The 17,741-nt window shown below is 39.3% G+C and overlaps 1 protein-coding gene across 2 annotated transcripts in view; it reads right to left on the bottom strand.

Moving 5' to 3' along the window:
• Positions 1-314: 314 nt before the first annotated feature.
• KIAA0753 (KIAA0753 ortholog) overlaps positions 315-17,741 on the bottom strand; it is a 62,989-nt gene continuing 45,562 nt past the window's right edge. The window contains exons 12-16 of one of the 2 annotated variants that reach the window (XM_012652573.1): positions 16,715-16,900; positions 15,549-15,630; positions 11,780-11,900; positions 11,057-11,281; positions 315-1,869 (exon numbers count right to left, since the gene is read on the bottom strand). In XM_012652573.1, coding sequence (XP_012508027.1) covers positions 1,752-1,869; positions 11,057-11,281; positions 11,780-11,900; positions 15,549-15,630; positions 16,715-16,900 — 732 coding nt within the window. In that variant the 3' untranslated portion in view covers positions 315-1,751. The remainder of the gene's footprint in view (positions 1,870-11,056; positions 11,282-11,779; positions 11,901-15,548; positions 15,631-16,714; positions 16,901-17,741) is intronic. The other variant, XM_012652575.1, reaches the window with a different exon arrangement.

Genomic DNA, 17,741 nt, shown 5'->3' with positions numbered 1-17,741 from the left:
GATTAAATTATCTCCTTCTGTTCCTCATTTTATTCCTCTATAAAATGGGAATAATAACGGTATCCATCACACACAGATGATGAAAGGATTAAATAAGTTAATACATGGAAAGCACTTAGAGCAATGCTCTGGTATATGCTCAATAAATGTTAGCTTTTATTATCATTTATTTCTGGGGGGAAGGGAGTGGTAGCAAATAATCCACTACGCTCATATCAAATATAAATGTATTCTGAGTGGTTTCTGTAAATCACATTCCACTTTGCCTGTGGAAAAAAAAGGAGATGTAAATTATTTCAAATAGACACGTACACACTTTAAAATATTGAGTTTATTAAAAAAAAATCAGTACAGTAAAAATGCCACACAAATTACTTGATACTAGCAACGACAAGTGCTCCTATCAATTCAAGTGTACATATTTAACTCCCCAGGTTAAAGACCTGTAATTTCCCTTGAAGCTCTTTAAGTTCTGAAGTTATATAAAATTAAGCAGGAAAACATTAACATTAAATGAAAATCAATTTTGCACAAATAAGTGTGAGCAAGCAGCTTAAATTATCACCTGAAATATCTGTACTGTAGAGAAAAATCCCAGATGACAACACCCTGTATGTTCTAAAAAGATTCACATTATTCCCTGGGAGGGTGTCTCGGGGTATTCTTTTTCCACATTTCTTTGACCAAGCCTCAGGCAAAAAATTGAGGATAACTTTTTCCAAGCAGTGGCCTTATTCTTATGCATATTCCTTTTCTTTTTCTGAATTCAGAGTTTCTGAAAACACAGAGGCTTTTCTCTTGGTAAAACAAGACTTGTAAGGCATTTGAGGACCAAGCTACTGTGTTTCTAAAGTTTCTTCCTTTCTCTGGGGAGACACAGAGGTCTATACATCATCCTTCTGCTCTCTCCTCCCACGTGGGGGTCCTGCGTGGTGTGGAAATGTAGAAGTTTCTGATCTCTTCAGAGAAAGAATGAGCTCTGTACCTCTAACCAGGCACGGGAGAAGGCCTGGTCCTCTCCTGATGTCCCCAACTTCCTCTGAATTCACAGAAAGTTTTTTATACCGGAATGCGTCAACACACAGCAATAAAAGACATTTAAGAACTAAAAATGTGAAAAATCACCTAGGAATGGAACATTAAAGAAATGTGTTTATTATTGTGCATTGACAACCAGGGGGCTCTTCTTTTTAATAATTTGCAATAGATCAGAGGTTTGGCAGCATAAGCAAACTGTGCTCCACCTAAGTCTACAACCTAACAGGGACAGGGGTCCTGGTAGGAAATCGCCAAAGATGCAAAACATGAGCCTGGTGATGGGACCAGCTAGTGACTACACTTGTGTTGGCATCAATGCCAGCCGTGGGTTCAACAGTAATCTGAACCCCCGTGTGAAATACCCTTATCTATTACCTTTCAGAACATTGTGATCACCAACTAAGCCAGAGGAAGGAACATAGTATTTTCAATAGAAAAATTATACATTCTGAAAATATTATATTGTGTTAATCAATTCACATTTCTTGGGCACTGATAAATGTAACAACATTCCATCATAAACTTCCAGAACCACTGCAATGACAGAGAGAAAATGCAAAGTGAGGACGACCTCACCGGCATTTCCTTCCTTTCAGTGGGCAGCACCTTCTGGCCAGACGGACAGCTGAGGATAAAAATTTCCTGTGGGCTAAACCAAGGACGGCGCCGTCCCTTCTCCAGTGTGATACGAGGGGCCCCGCCTTGGAGAGCCTTCATGTAGCAGCCTCTAAGAATTCTGAGGTGAACACAGCTTCTGCATAATCTTCACACATATCCTGAAGTTCAGCAGCAACGGCCCCCAGCGCTTCGTCTACCAGCTCTTCCGAAAAGCTGGAAGACAGACAACACAGCTAAAGGTATGTACGGCCAAATATGGAAGCCACTTTTCCACTCAGCTGGGGAACTTAACGAGACAATGCTAAAATGTAAATGTAAATTGAAAAGGCCAAGAATAGCCAAGATACCTCTAAAGAAGAAAAATAAGGCAAGAGGCCTTGCTCTCCTAGACATAAAGATGGTGGTGCTTAGATCTCGAAGTCCTGCTAGAAGGAGGCGCCTGTAACATACACAGAATGGTGGACCTCATCCTCCATGAGTTTGAAACCAGAGGTGACCGGAAAGTGACTAGCTGTGACCCAGCACCACCTCTGACAGCTGCCTAACTGGTCGACAGAGAAGGGTGTGTGCCTCCCCTATGGGAGAGTGGGTAGGACACTCCACATTTGTGTTCCTCCTCTCTCTAAACACACATCTTTTCCCGAACTGTTTCAGAGTATGTTGCAGACTTGATATCCCTTTTAAATAACCATGGCACAATTATAAAAATCATAAAATTAACAGCAATATAAAACTATAATCTTATCTACAGACCTTATTCGAATTTTTCCAACTGTCCAAGTAATGACCTTTAAAAGAAAACTTTCTCTAGTCCAGGATTCAACCCAGGATTACATGTTGCATCTAGTTGTTCTATCTTTTTAGTTTACTTTAATCTGAAATAGCTCTTCAGTCTTTGTCTCTCATGACCTTAACATTTTTTTAAGGGCAAAGGCTGTTTTGTAGAATGTCCCTTAATTTGGGTTTATCTGATGTTTCCTTACAATCAGATTCAGGCTATACATTTTTGGAGCAGATGCCACAGAAGGAATATTGCGTCCCTTCAGTGCATCATGATATCTATTTGTCCCATTGCTAATAATTGCTAATTTTGATCACTTGGTTATGGTGATGTCTGCCAGGTTTTTCCCTTGTAAAGTTGCTATTTTCCCTTTGTAATTAATAGGTATATTAGTGTGAGATACTTTGAGACTATGTAGATATCCTGTTTCTCATCACACTTGCCTGAATCAATTATTACAGGGCTGCCAAACACTGATTTTCTAATTCCATCATTCCTTCTCCATTTGACAGTTGGCATTCTACTATAATGAAGAGCTTCCCCTTCTTCCTTATTTATGTATTCATTCATTCATATCAGTTTGACCTTAGAGATTCTCATTTTATTCAACGGTTTATAATCCGTTACTATTGTTACTCATTTTGATGCTTGAAAACATCCCAGACTTGGCCAATAGGAGCCCCTTCGAGCTGACGCCTGCATCCTCTGGACATGTTCCTATCATTCTTTGAGCACTTCCTTTCTGGCACAACACGATGCTTCAGGCTCATCTTACATCTTCCCAGTCCCAGATCCAGTCTTAGAATTGGCCATTTCTCCAATGAGCTCTGATACCTTTTCATGGAGAATAGTATTTAGAAACCAAGACCTGGGTACCAGGTGTGCTCACTGCTACTGGTGCCTCTGCTTCTAGATCCTCTCGGCAGATCAACCAAGAAACACACATGTACATGCACACCCCCCCCATATCTGTTTCTCTATCAAAACCCAAACATTCGTAAAAGATACTTCAATCCTAATTCAACAGAGGATTCATCCTAGCCTTCCCCCAGAAACCCTGCTCCCATTATTTACAATGTACTTATTTGATCAATGCTAAAATACAGAGAAAGCAATTTCAGAATTGTAACCCACACCACTGTATAAAAAAACCTACTAGCTAGAACTCAGTCATGTCTCTCGGTATTCTTTTTTGTCTTTAGTCCGAGGGTATGGAGTCAAAATACTGCGTTCAAAAGTTACTCAGGCTGGTTCTTATCTGTCTCTATGCCCTTTAGTATGATTATATTATTTATTTAAAATACAGTTAGGCTCATGTATCTGTTTGTATTCCAATTTAGGGTTCCCTGCACCCTTGCTGATTAGGAGGGGATGAATAGGAAATATTAACATGGTTCCGAAAGTCAGAATTACACGAAAAAGGTACATGCAGGTAAGTGTCACTCCCCCTCTCCACCCCTGCTAGCCCATTCCCACTCCAGTCGTATTTGTTGTTGTTTTTGCTAATCTGGCCCTTTTTTGCCTTAATTGGCATGTGAGATCCTTTTTCATGTAACATTATTCTGATATATACTAGGTATTTTCTATTTGTCTCTTTGTTCTCTCTTCTTCTATATTTTGTAATATTTTATTACATTCTCTCCTCTCTATTAACTTGGATATTATACACGCTTTTATTCTTTTAGTGGTCACCCTAGATTATAACAAGCATCCATGACTTAACATCTAACATCAACTGATATTCTTACCTTTTTCTCAGACAACGAAAGAACACTAACTCCATTCATCCCCTTCCTTAGATCTTATATGCTATTGGTATTGTGTATTTTAAATGTGTGTATACGCACGCACATATATGCCCATAAGACATTATTGTTACATATTGTTTATCACATTGTTTCACACAGCCAGTATTCATTTACCCACATATTTACCTTTTTTTTTAAATTCATGCCTTCCTATATTCCTGACCTTCCACCTGTCACTGTTTTCTTTTTGCCTGAAGAATACCCTTTTAACATTTCCTATTTCTGGAAATTCTGTCCTCCAGTGAAGGTCTACTGGTAATAAATTTTCTCAGCTTTGTTTATTTGGAATCTCTCTTCTCACCTTCCTTCTTGATATGCATTTCGCTGGGCTTAGAACTCCCAATTGGTAGTTCTTTTCTTCTTCTTTTCTTTTAAAGATATGCCAGGTCTTCCAGCATCTCCTGTTTTTGTTTCTTTTTTTTCTTCTTTTTCTTTCTCCAGCTGATTTTAAGGTTTTCTCTTTGTCTTTTATTTTCAACATTACTACAATATAGCTAAGTATGGGTTTCTCCTTATCGGCTTGGGTTTTTTAGAGCTTCTTGAATCTATGGTTTGATGTCTTTTGTTACTTTGGGGAACTGATAGTCCTTATCTCTTTGGATGTTGTTTCTGACTCATCTCTCCTCTCCTTCTGACACTCCAACCATACATATATTAGACCTTCTCATTTTATCCTCTATGTCCCTCACCCTCTCTTCTTTTTTTCATCTTTTTTTTGTGTCTCCACGCATCACTCTGGACATTTTCTTCTGTCCTATCTTCCAAGTCTCCAATTTTTTCTTCTCTTGTGTTTAATTCACTATTGAGTCCATCCAATGAATTCCTCATGCCAGAAATAGTATTTTTCATTCCAGAATATACATTTGGATTTTGTTTACTTCCCAGTTCTCTGCAAAACTCAAATTTTCTTTTTTTTTTTTTTTTGAGACAGAGTCTCACTGTGTTGCCCAGGCTAGAGTGCCGTGGCGTCATCCTAGCTCACAGCAATCTCAAACTCCTGGGCTCAAGCGATCCTTCTGCCTCAGCCTCCCGAGTAGCTGGGACTACAGGCATGCGCCACCATGCCCAGCTAATTTTTTCTATACATTTTTAGTTAATTAATTTCTTTCTATTTTAGTAGAGACGGAGTCTCGTTCTTGCTCAGGCTGGTTTCGAACTCCTGAGCTCAAACAATCCGCCCGCCTTGGCCTCCCAGAGTGCTAGGATTACAGGCGTGAGCCAGCGCGCCCAGCCTCATCTTTTATTTCTACGAACACACTAGGCACAGTTATTTTAATGTCTGTGTCTGACAGATCTAATATTTAGAGATGCTGTCTCTTCTTGTTCTTGTCTCTCTATAGCCTGGTTATTTTTCACCATATGCCAGACATTGTATTTGAAAATTATAGAAACAAGATGATGTTATTTTCCTCCAGAGAAAATTTATGTCTGCTTATGCATGGTGGCTAGGGGGCACTAACAATCTAGAATCACCTCAATCCAATTGTAGGAACTGAGATAATTTGGAGCTGAGTTGAGTCCCTGAGAAGGCCTATTTATATCCGGATCATCTGTACTTCCAGAATGCAGTCTTTCAGGGTCCCAATCAAAAAGCACAAGGACAATCCCCCCCACTTTGGCAATCCCTGGATTGCAGCCTCTGTCCCCTGATCTGAAAAGGCCGTCAGAAGTGCTACTCGTCCCCCCTCCACACTGACTCTCCAGTGCCAAACAACGGGCTAATCTTCCTGGGTCTCTGTCTTCTCCAGGATCCTGGCCCAGTTCTTCTTCATTACCCAGTTAACGTTTTGATGCCTTCAAGCATACATGTTTTATTTTTAATACAGCCTTTCTATTAATAGTTATCCTCAGTGGGAGAGGTGGTCCAAGTTACCAAGTACGTCATTACTATAAACAGATTACCTCGTTTTTATATTTGCTTCACATTCTATTAATATATTCCTATCAATAATTTAACCCCAAACTGTGAGAGAAATACAAAGGTGTTCCCAATACATTCTAACACTTTAGGTATAATGTATCTGTTTTTTCTTTTTTTTTTAACCTTCTCCATTCTGCCTTTCCTCTTGGGAATCATGCTCTCTGGAGTTCTCTGTCCCTACTCTAATCTAGACTAGCTGCTTTCAATGCTCACTGAAAGATTCTTTTCCTGGAAATTGCTTTTGCCATTTTTTTAGGAAGTCCAAAAAGGTAGAGTCTAAGTTTCCTAAATCTCAAGTCTTCTTCTTTCTGAAGGTATACCTTGCACTGGTGGCATACATCGCATGGTAGCTTACAGTGCGTGGGAACTAAATTTTTGGACACTTTGTATGCTTTAAAATGTGTTTATTCTGTCTTTGATAATTTAGCTGAGCATGAAATTCTAGGTTAAATATTAGAAGTACGCACTATCTTCCAGCTTCCAGTGTTGCTACAGAAAACAATATGCCATTCTCCTTTCTGATTATTTGAATGTGTCCGGTTTTCCCTCTCTAGAATTGTTTGTCATCTCTTTACACTGGGATGCTCAAATTTCCTTTTGATAATCATATGCCATGGTGTGTTCTCTTCTAGTCATTCATATACTCACTCACAGTGGAAAACTGGTGAAACCTTTCAATCTACAGACTAGAAATCTGGGAAATTTTATAGTACTTCTTTGATAATTTCCCATTCCTCCTTTTGTTCTTTTCCCACATTCTGGAACTTCTATTATTCAGATGTTGGATCTAGAAGAACCCTCTAATTTTTAAAAATCTTTTTTTTTTCTCTATTATCTAACTCTTTGTCTTTTATTCTACTGCCTGAGAGATGTGACTTTTTTCCTTGAATCCTTCTAGTGAACTTATTTCAGCTATCATGTTTTTAATTTCTAAGAACTTTTTTTTTTTTTTTGAGACAGGGTCTTACTCTGTTGCCTTGGCTAGAGTGCATAGAATGCAGTGATGTCATCATAGCTCACTGCACCCTCAAACTTCTGAGCTAAAGCGATCCTCCTGCCGCAGCCTCCCAAGTAGCTGGAACTACAAGTGTGTGCCACTATGCCTGCTTATTTTCCTATTTTTTGGTAGAGATAGGCTCTCCCTCTTGCTCAGGCTGGCCTTGAACTCCTGGCCTCAAGCAATCCTCTCACCTTAGCCTCCCAAAGTGCCAGGATTACAGGCATGAGCCACCGCACCCGGCCAAAATTTCCTTTTTTATAGTATCCTGTTCTTTTTTTCATGATACAGCAGCTTTACTTTGTTCTCGGAGAATATTAATTCTAGTAGTTTGTTTGTTTTTAATGTTCTACTCTGCTCTCTGCATTGTCTCTGCTTCCTCAGAGTTCTTCTTATCTGTTACGGCCTACGTATCTTTCATAGTTTTCATCAAACGTCTGGTTATCTCAGCTGCCTGCTCACTCTCAACAATGAGAATTTCAACCAAGCCTATTTTCTGGCCCACCTGCATCCATGCCTTCACAAGCATCTGATGCTGCCAATTCCCGAGTCTTACTAAGGTTCTTCTGCGCAGTTAAACTTACTTCTTGACTTCACCCTCGTTAGGCACCTGGCATTTCTCTGGCCTGCTAAGTCGTTTGCCATTTGTCTATCTGCTTTATGGCTTACAAATTTTTACTCATATTTCTTGTTTGCTGTCATTTATGGTATCCTGCCTTTTACTTATCCTTTTAGTGACATATAATAGGAAAGCAATACAGTGAGTAGAGATAAATACATATGCTCAATCTGTCCTTTTTAACTAGAAATCTCCTGATTTTTTTCAAACCAGAAATCTTTAAGAGTTTGCTTTCATCAAAAGCATTATCGCCACGCCTGTAATCCTAGCACTCTGGGAGGCCGAGGCGGGGGGATTGTTTGAGCTCAGGAATTCGAGACCAGCCTGAGCAAGAGCGAGACCCCGTCTCTACTAAAAATAGAAAGAAATTAATCGGACAACTAAAAATATATAGAAAAAAAATTAGCCGGGCATGGTGGTGCATGCCTGTAATCCCAGCTACTCGGGAGGCTGAGGCAGTAGGATCGCTTGAGCCCAGGAGTTTGAGGTTGCTGTGAGCTAGGCTAACGCCACGGCACTCACTCTAGCCAGGGCAACAGAGTGAGACTCTGTCTCAAAAAAAAAAAAAAAGCATTATCGCCTTAAGCTTTCCTTTCATAATCACTCTTTTATTTGCATCCAGTTTATATCATCTGCTCACTCTGATCACTGGAATAGCACTTTCCTTCAGGTGTGAGGAGGAACAGAGATAGTAAAACAAAGAAAACACTCAGCTTCTGCCTCACCTAAGAGGCTATCAAATGAAGTCAACTGTCTTTGGATACTATTTCAAGATCTGATCAATACCACTCTCATCTCTGGACCTTCAAATAAGAAATAAAAATAGGCGAGATTAAAAAAAAATAGAGCTAGAATATTCAGATGCATGGTTACTTGGGGTCGAAAGATAGCAGAGGAAAACACCTATAAAAATCCAGGCATATTTTAATAGCTCTGTCCTCTACATTTTAGCCTATTATGCCTTATAGGCTGAGAGAGCTTTTCCCTACATCTATATAACACCTATGAACAAAACATATCATTTTATCAGGTGGTAAGAATGTACGAAGAAGAGTCTATCCTCCTTGACTTGCTGTTGCATTTACCGTGTGCCAGTTAGCCTAACTGCTCCAGACTATGGGAAAATGAGTAAGTATGCTACAAAACTCCGGGTTAACACATAGAAGGAAGTCAAGTTGACTTCTCTTCCCCAGAAAATCCTTCAGAGCGCAGGTGAAAACAAACGTGTATCTCAACCAAAACAAAAGGTCTCAGCTACTCTGAAGGGTACCACATATTAAAGAGAAGTTTCAGGACTTCAGGCTAAACCTAAGGACTCAAACTTAAGTGATTATCCCTGATCCCACTCCAAATCCCACTTAAATAAAATATATAAACAAATTCACAAATGTATAAGGAGAAAAAAAAAAGACAAAAGTAGACGAGAAATGTCCAAAATTTTCCGAAGATAAAAAGTACATGGAAGATTCATAATCGATTTAGCAGTATAGAGGAAATAGAGAGGAAGGTGAAACCTAACAGTCTATAGGGAGACTCCTGCCTAGGAAAAGCAAGCTGATTTGTCCTACAAAACATCAGAAAGGCTCAGGAAGTAAGAGTACAGAGAATCATGAAGGTGGCATGAGATATGGGATAGAAAATGAAGAAACTGGTTGAAAATCTGCAGAATAGACTGAGTGATCTCCACTCCTACTCCTGGAAGCTAAGTGACAATCCCTTCTCCACCCCCACAGAAGAAAGAAGGTATATATTCTTTGGAAAACATAAACCACTAATTTTAAACTCAGCCAAGTTATCAAACATGTTTGAAGGTAAACACTTTGAAACTTGTAAGTCTTAAGAAATTTCCTCCAATACACAAACCAGGATATGCTCTATCAAAATAAGAGAGTGAACCAAGAGAGAGGGAGATGGGGCACTAGAAAATAAGAAATATAATATGGGGGGAGGTAACCTAATGCTCACGGCGATGATGAAGGGAAATCCCAGGATAAGAGACCTATACAGACCTGGAGAGTCGCCAGCCCAAATTGGGGTAGGATGGAAAAGGGTCTCAGGAGAAAGAGTAAGGGTGAGGGTTAAGAAACAGAGATTAACTGATATTTTGGATCATAAGGAAAATTATGTCGATAGGCTGTTGGCTAGTATGTGGGGAAAGTTAATAAATATATTACATAAAAGATGAGCAAATAAAAAAAGAGGCAATTATTAACTCCTAGAATATGTTTAAAACTTGTTTAAGAAAGAAATGTAGTATACTACTTAACTCAATGACAAAAATATCTTGCATGTTTATACGAAGATCAGACCTATAAGAAATTTAAATTTGGGCCCTATTTAAAAAGAATGGATTTACACTTATCTTTTAATTAAGCATTTTGTACATAAAAGGAGGCTACCCATTCTTCACATATTTAGTAGATGTGGGATCCTGTCTTATGACTACACAAAACTATCAACACCTTCCTCAGGAGAGGTAACCCAAAGAGGGAGAAGGGTCAAAGAAAATGTTGCACAGTCAGGCACCTGCTGCTTGTAAAGGCAAATTTGTCCCAACCGTGAGGATTTCATGGTCATGACTGTTGCCGGCCGAGCAGTATTTTGTGTTCTCTGATGGGACATCACCCTCGTTAATAGCAACAGGAAATCGGCCCTGACTTGACTACTGAATATTGTACCTCTGTTGTTAGGAGCTGAATGTTTGTGTCCCGCCAAAATTTCACATGTTGAAGCCCTTCCCCGCAATGTGACAGTATTTGGAGATAGGAGCTTTTAGGAGATAACTGGGTTTAGGTAAAGATCCTGAAGGTAGAGCCCTTATAAGAGGAGGAGGAGAGGCCAAAGCTTGCTCTCTCTGCCACATGAGGACACAGCAAGAAGCCAGCCATCTACAAGCCAGGAAAAGGGCCCTCACCAGACAATGAATTCACCCGCACCTTGATTTTAGACTTCCCAGCCACTAGAACTATGAGAAATAAATTGCTGTTGTTTAAGTCACCTAGTCTACGGTATTTTGTTATGGCAGCCAAAGCTGCGAAGACACCCTGCCTAGGAAGGGGAGGCTGCAGGGCACTTTTTCGGGTGTTTTATGGTCTCCCACATCTGAAAAAAGGCAGTTAGCAGAGAAAGCTTGTCCACTAGCCCAAGAAAAATCATCCGAACTCCAGGGCCCAAAGCACGGAATGAGACCTTGACTAGTCCTTTCTCCAGCTTTTCCTGAAGTCTAAAATTTGATACGTGGCTCCTGAACAGAGGACCATAACATTTCACTAACCTTTCAGCTATCAGCCATGGGTTGAAGGAGCCTATGGCCTCATGAGATATGATCCGGAGATACTGCTCAAAACGGCTACAGTAGTCACCAATGCTGTGCCGCATACCCGGTGGGACAAAGAGGAGAGCTTGGCCTTCTTTCCATTGAGAATCTTCTGCAAGGGAGAGAAGGGGAGCCTCTCTTTTCTCTGATCTCTCCTCTGTTCCCACACTTTCATCCAAGGAACTGAGAACAAATGAAAAATGATGAAAGCATTCAAGATCATCGGTAAGCAAGGGTAAGCTGTTAATTTACCCTCATGGTTTGATAACCAAAGGCTCACCTGCATTTCTCTTTCTTGCACTGAACAAAATGCAACATCCTATCACCATTCGCTGTTTCCCTTTTACACTAGACTAACCCTTGACGCGATAGGAATACTTGTACCTTAGACAAAAGAGTTCTTAAAGCAAACCCTGCAGTGAATAGTGGTGTAACCCACATGTACCAATGTGGTGCTTTCGACAATACAAAACAGCTAAACGTTATTGAATACTGAAAGGTTCCTTAAGATGCAACACAATCAATCTTACAAACATTCTATTTTACTGATCTATCTTAGAGTTTGTCAAGATCTTGCTCAAAAGAAGAATTTCTCTCTGTCTTATGGAAATTGAAGGAATTCAAAATTTAACAGCATCAAAGGCAACCAACGAGAATGAAGTCAGTGCCGCTGCAGCTTACTTGCCGTTACAGGGCCTTTCTAACATGATGTTCACGGCTGGATCCTTTCGAACTACTGTCTTTGTGATCTTGATTGGATGAGGAGGCAAAGGCCTTTCACTTACTGCTGGGATCTGTTGGTCTAGAAAAGAAGAGGCATAAAATGACTGTGTATAAAGAAAAGTCAGTGTCTGTATTAGGGCCATCACAGTGGCCAGCAACCTGTAAGGAAGTCACATGTAAATCTCTTAAGCACAATGGGCTTAGCTAGCAGTGCAATGGGGAAAATGCCCCTGTTTTAAATGCAAAGGTAAATTTAAAAGTTAACAAAGAAATAAACCAATGAGGAATCAGTTTTAAGAAATAACAAACTCTTTCCAAAGCCTCTGCTTGCTCTGAGAAGGCTTCTTGAAGAGGTCTATGCAAAGTCCCCAGCTATGCGGGTTCCATTAGGACCCAGCCACCCACTCAGAGAATCTTAAGCAGTTGGGCTTGTTTTTTAACCTTTAAATGCTTTGATTACTGAAGAAGAAGAAAAAACACTCACACCTGAACACTTAATTAGCTGATTTAATTTGTCTCTGGGCATTGCTGGAAAAATCTGCATGATGATAGTCGAAACATTAATTTATTAATTATAACTTGCAGGCTTGACAGCTCTTCTGAGTTTTACGGTATTTATACTTTTAAATGTATTTCAAGTATAGGAAGAAAATTTGTCCTTAAGTAGGGAGCATCTATATGTTAAGCAATTTTCTCTAACTCACATTTATATGCTTATGATTTCTTACTGGCAGACAGAAATATCACATAAGTCAGTTTTTGTAACACCGCACAACCCAAAGATCACTTTAAATTTGGTTTTGTGATGCAATGAAACAAACAAGGAGTACAAGTGGAAACAGGATTCTTACTATGATTTTATGATTTTGGACGTGTCCCAAAACTCATTTCAGTTCTTAGTGTTCTAAAGAGCTCCTTTGAAACGCATACCTAGACTATCTGCAGAATCACAGATAGTGACTAATAATTTAAATCATCCTTGATAAAAGAGAACACTAAGTCCTCCGTAAGACCGTCTTCCACGTGATGCAACCAACTTTGTGGCCAAAGGCAAACCCATCCATGAAACAAACTGCCTTTCGACATTTGCCTTTCATCTGCTTCCACACAAAAAGATGCTAAAACACCCACTGACTGGCTAAACAATGATGGGAAGGGCCCTCGCTGCGCCAGCCCTGTGCTAGATGCAGTGGGGAGCACACTGACTATGACGAACTCTCTGGCCTCAATCTGTGGCTTACTCGGGAGAAAGAAGACGCCTTCACAAACCATTCTAATACATGGCAGAACAGGCCGGAAAGTGCTATGGGCGTTCACGGGCAAAGAAGGGAGGAAGGGAACGAAGTTTCAGTACATGGATACAGGGAAAGCACTGCACAGTGGAGCAGGACCCTATAAGGTCGGCCTTAGAGAATGATTCTGTTGTTGTGTGAGGATAAAAATGGAGGCCAGAGAAGGGTTGGAAGGAAGAGAGAACAACGTGAGCAAAAACCAGAGTGCTTGAAAACACAGAACACATAAGAGGGAAAAAATCAGTGTTTTGTTTAGATTGCTCATCTTTCTGTCAAAATTTGTCAAGGAGAATACTTGTTCTAGCACAAAACTCCAAACTCCTATTTTAAAGTAATTACATGTGACATATGCTGCTGTTGTAAACCTTCTACAGCCCCAATTTCCTTTACATCTTAGTAAGTGCAGTGCTTACTTACAGTGCTTACATTCCTTTAGAGGTAACGTTTAACCACATTTTATTCTCCCCCTTTCATTGAGTAAGGCAGTAAATGATAAGCATGGGTTAAAGAGAATTTGAATAACACTTCCTAGGCAAAATTGTGATAGCAGCCTAACAATTGTAGCCAAAATACACAGGTATACATTTTGAAAGGTGGAGGAGAAAAGCAAAATCTTTTCCATATGTGGTGCTAGAACAAATGGATATCCATTAGGAAAAAACAAAATGAACCTCAATCTCTATCGCAAAGATAGGCAAACTTTTACTCAAGATGAATCATAGACCTAAATATAAAAACTAAAAGCATCAAGTTTCCAGAGAAAAGATCCCAAGAGAATCTTTTCTTGACTTGAGGGTAAGTAAAGATTTCTTAGGTCATAGAAAACAAAAACCATACTAGAAAAAAACTGATGTGACTTTATCAAAATTAAAAATGTTCATAATAAAACACCTTTGAGAAAATATATAGGTGGGTCACAGATGGGGAAAAATATTTGTGAAACATCCATCAGTAGATTAATGACTCTCAGAGGTAAGGGAAGGGAGAAGCGGGAATGGCTGCTAGTAGATACAGGGTTTCTTTTTAGGGATGAAAATGTTCTGGAATTAGACAGTAGTGATGGTTGCACAACTATGTGAATATACTAAAAAATACTGACTTGTACACTTTAAAAGGGTGAATTATATCCCTTTAAAGTTACTTTAAAAAACAAAAACATATCTGACAAAGAACTTACACCCAAAATACATAAAGATTTCCTACAACTCAAAAATAAAAGGACAACCCAATTAAAAAAAAATGGACAAAAGATTTTGGACACTTCACAAAAGAAGATATACAAATAGCTAATCATCAGTGGAAAAGGTTCTAAATTTCATTATTCATCAAGGAAATTAATTAAAACCTCAATGAGATACTGCTACACGCACACCAGAATGGTTACAATCAATATGACTGACAATGCTGCCGGTGTTGGCATGGCAAGGATGTCGAGCAACGGGAGCTCAGTGCAGACGAAGTGTTGATGAGAGTGTAAAACAAGAAAGCTACTTTGGTAAAGGTTTGGCAATTTTATATAAAGTTAAACACACACCTCTCACGACCTGGTAAGTCTACTCTTAGGTATTTGTCCAAGAGAAATAAAAACTTGTGTCCACACAAAAACTATATATGAATATATTCATTGCAGATTCATTCCTAATAGCCCAAAACTTAGAAGCAGGAAGAAACAAGGAACAGATTTCCCCCTGGAGACTCCAGAATGAACTAACCCTGCCAACACCTTGATTTCAGCCCTTTCAGACTCACTTCAGACCTCTGACCTCAAGAACTGTAAGGGAATAAATCTGTGCTTTAAGCCACTAAATTTGTGGTTTAAATCTGTTATAAACTTAAATTTGTTAACAGTAGCAACTGGAAATAAGCAACATAGATAAATCTATAAAACACTATGCTGAATGGAAGAAGTCTACACAAAACAGTATATACTGTGTGATTGCATTTATATAAAATTCTAGAACAATCCAAACTAACTACTTCAGCACAGGTGTTGCTTGGGTGGTGGGAAGTGACTGGGAAGGGGAATGAGGAATTTCCTGAGGTGATAGTTCTGTGTTCTGATGGAGGTTTGGGTAACAAACAGGAACCCATTTGTCAAAACCCACCAAATGACACAGGATCTGTGTATTTTACTTTATCTCAAAAGGAAAAAAAAGAACTATAAATAAATATTAAACTCTAGTTGATGATACGCATGTTGAATATTTAGGGGCGAGATATACTGACATCTGCAACTTACATTGGAAAGATAAGATGAATTTATGGATGGATAGGAGGATAAACAAATATATGATCAAGCAAATACAGCAAAATGTTAATTGTATAAGCCAAAAGGTGGGTAATATGAATGTTTACTGCACAATTTTTTCAACTTTTCTATAGGTTTGAAATTTTTCAGAATCAAATGGTGGGGAAAAATTGGGGGAAACACTTACCATTTTTTCCTTCCTGCATCCAAAATTGAGGATCAGCATATACAATTTTGTTATATCTTTGGCGAATTGTCTCCTGGTATTTCTTTTAAAAAAGAAAAAAGTTTAATTTATGAGAAAAAAATGAGTTTCATAACAAACCAGAACTAGTAAGGATGTGAAAGTTCAGTAGACACAATTGATACAGACACATTGCCAGAAATGGGCATCTGCCAGGCCAGGAAGTAATCAGTTCGTGATGCAAAGCTAAAAATAAAATGAAGCAATTTACATAACTGCAATCTAGACCAGCACTGTCCACTAGAACTTGCTGCAGTGATGGAAATGTTCCGTATGTGCCCTGTCCGAACTATTGACCACTTGTAGTGTGTTTAATTTGAGTTAGTTGACATGGGCACATGTGGCTAGTTGGCGACTGTTTTGGACATCTCAGGTCTACACAGCTATCCCCAAGAAGGGGAAATCGGTCTTAAGACTGGGATAAATTACCTATCTTTAAATTTTCAAAACCCAACAAAAAATTGTCTCCCCCTATAATGCTTCTATTTAGCAGCAAGGCAGAAATGAGATTTAATCATGGTGCAATTAAAAAGAAGATGCTGAATCAGGAGTCAGGAGACCTGGATTCTCATTGTAACCTTACCAGGAATATTTTTTGTAACCTTGACAATATCACTCACTTCCTTATTGTGCCTCAATTTCCTACACTGAACACTCTAGGGGTTAGGCTGTGTGAAGCAGTATCATAGAAATTAAAGAAGGTAAAATTATTTGTAATTTGACAGGATCACACTCCAACAGGATAGAAGAGGCAACTGAATAGCAAGCACTTATTAAGAGGATGGATGAAAAAGCCTCTGGTCCCATTTGTGGGACAAGGCCCTAGTATCAGTGTTTTTGGAATCACGTATCAATGCTATCAGGCGGATAATAATAATGATCACTTACTGGATTACAAGTCGAGTAGTTTGCTGAATACTCTATGTCTCATTTTATCTTTAAAACTCCCTACTTATTATAGAGGGTAAGTGACTATATTAGGTCACACACTTTGCTGACAGTAGAGCTGGGATTTAAAACCAGGACCGTGTGACTCTGATGCATGAGGAGGTGCACTCAGCAGAGACCAGCCCCCAGTGGCAAACCTGACCAGTAGCCCCAGACTTTACCTCCATTTCGTCCATTCGGAGCATCATGATCTCCAGGTTGGGACCGTCCTTGCTGTCCTCCAAGGTGGCTAAGTCTTCAGACCCCAAGATCTTAGTATGAGTCATAGTCCAGAACTCCTGAGCAGTATCTTCCAAAAATTCACCCAGCTGATGAACGTTGTTGGATTTAGAATCAACGGCTGTAGCCTACAAAACAAGGTGTGTGTGTGGGGGTGGAGGATGGGGGGTGGAGAGGGAGGTGTGGAAAGGTGATACAAAGCAAACAGAAAAATTTAAAGATTATTACTTGATCATAATAAACCAACAGCATACTGATCCAACTGGCAGAGTTTCTATGCTAAAACAAACCTCTCCTAAGTCAGTAAATATCAAAAGCAATAACATCAGTACAATTTTTATCACAGTCATTTAAATGGTAGCATTAACCAAGTAATATCGTCATTGTCCATGTAAATTATCATCACCATCTGTTTTGCGAGTTGGTAGAACAAATACCTATCTTTTGCCATATTCAAGAGAATGTCCAATATTTTACATATCACACACTCCAGAGGATGTATCTATTTTCTCTTGGTCTAGTGCTTTTGTAAAAATGTCTGTTCGTGACATCACAAAGTTCAGGATTCTTTGTCTTTGAGACTCTGAACCTACAACCTGCTTACCAGCCTTTCTTGAGCTTGTATCCTTTACATTCACAAAGCACTTTACAGTTTGCAAAGCATTTTTACATTGTATTTCTCTTGATTCTAATACATGTCTATAATCTGCTCTGAAAGAGGCTTTTGCAATGAGTGTCTGCTGGGGAAATGATCATATTAGACTATAGAATGAGACGTTTCTGGAATTAAATCCTGGTTCTACCCACTCAAGCCTGCAACTTTGGGCAAGTTTACTTAACCTCTCTGGGCCTCAGTCCTCTCACCTGTACTATGGAAGTGATAATCTTACATTTCAGAGTTGTAAGGATTACACGAGAGCTTACATGTTGGGACACTTGGCAGTGCCTGGTGTGAAATAAGACACTCAA

The sequence above is a fragment of the Propithecus coquereli genome, unplaced genomic scaffold, assembly GCF_000956105.1.
Source record: "Propithecus coquereli isolate 6110/MARCELLA unplaced genomic scaffold, Pcoq_1.0 Scaffold390, whole genome shotgun sequence".
NCBI lineage: Eukaryota > Metazoa > Chordata > Mammalia > Primates > Indriidae > Propithecus > Propithecus coquereli.
This window is presented reverse-complemented; position numbering and strand designations above follow the sequence as displayed.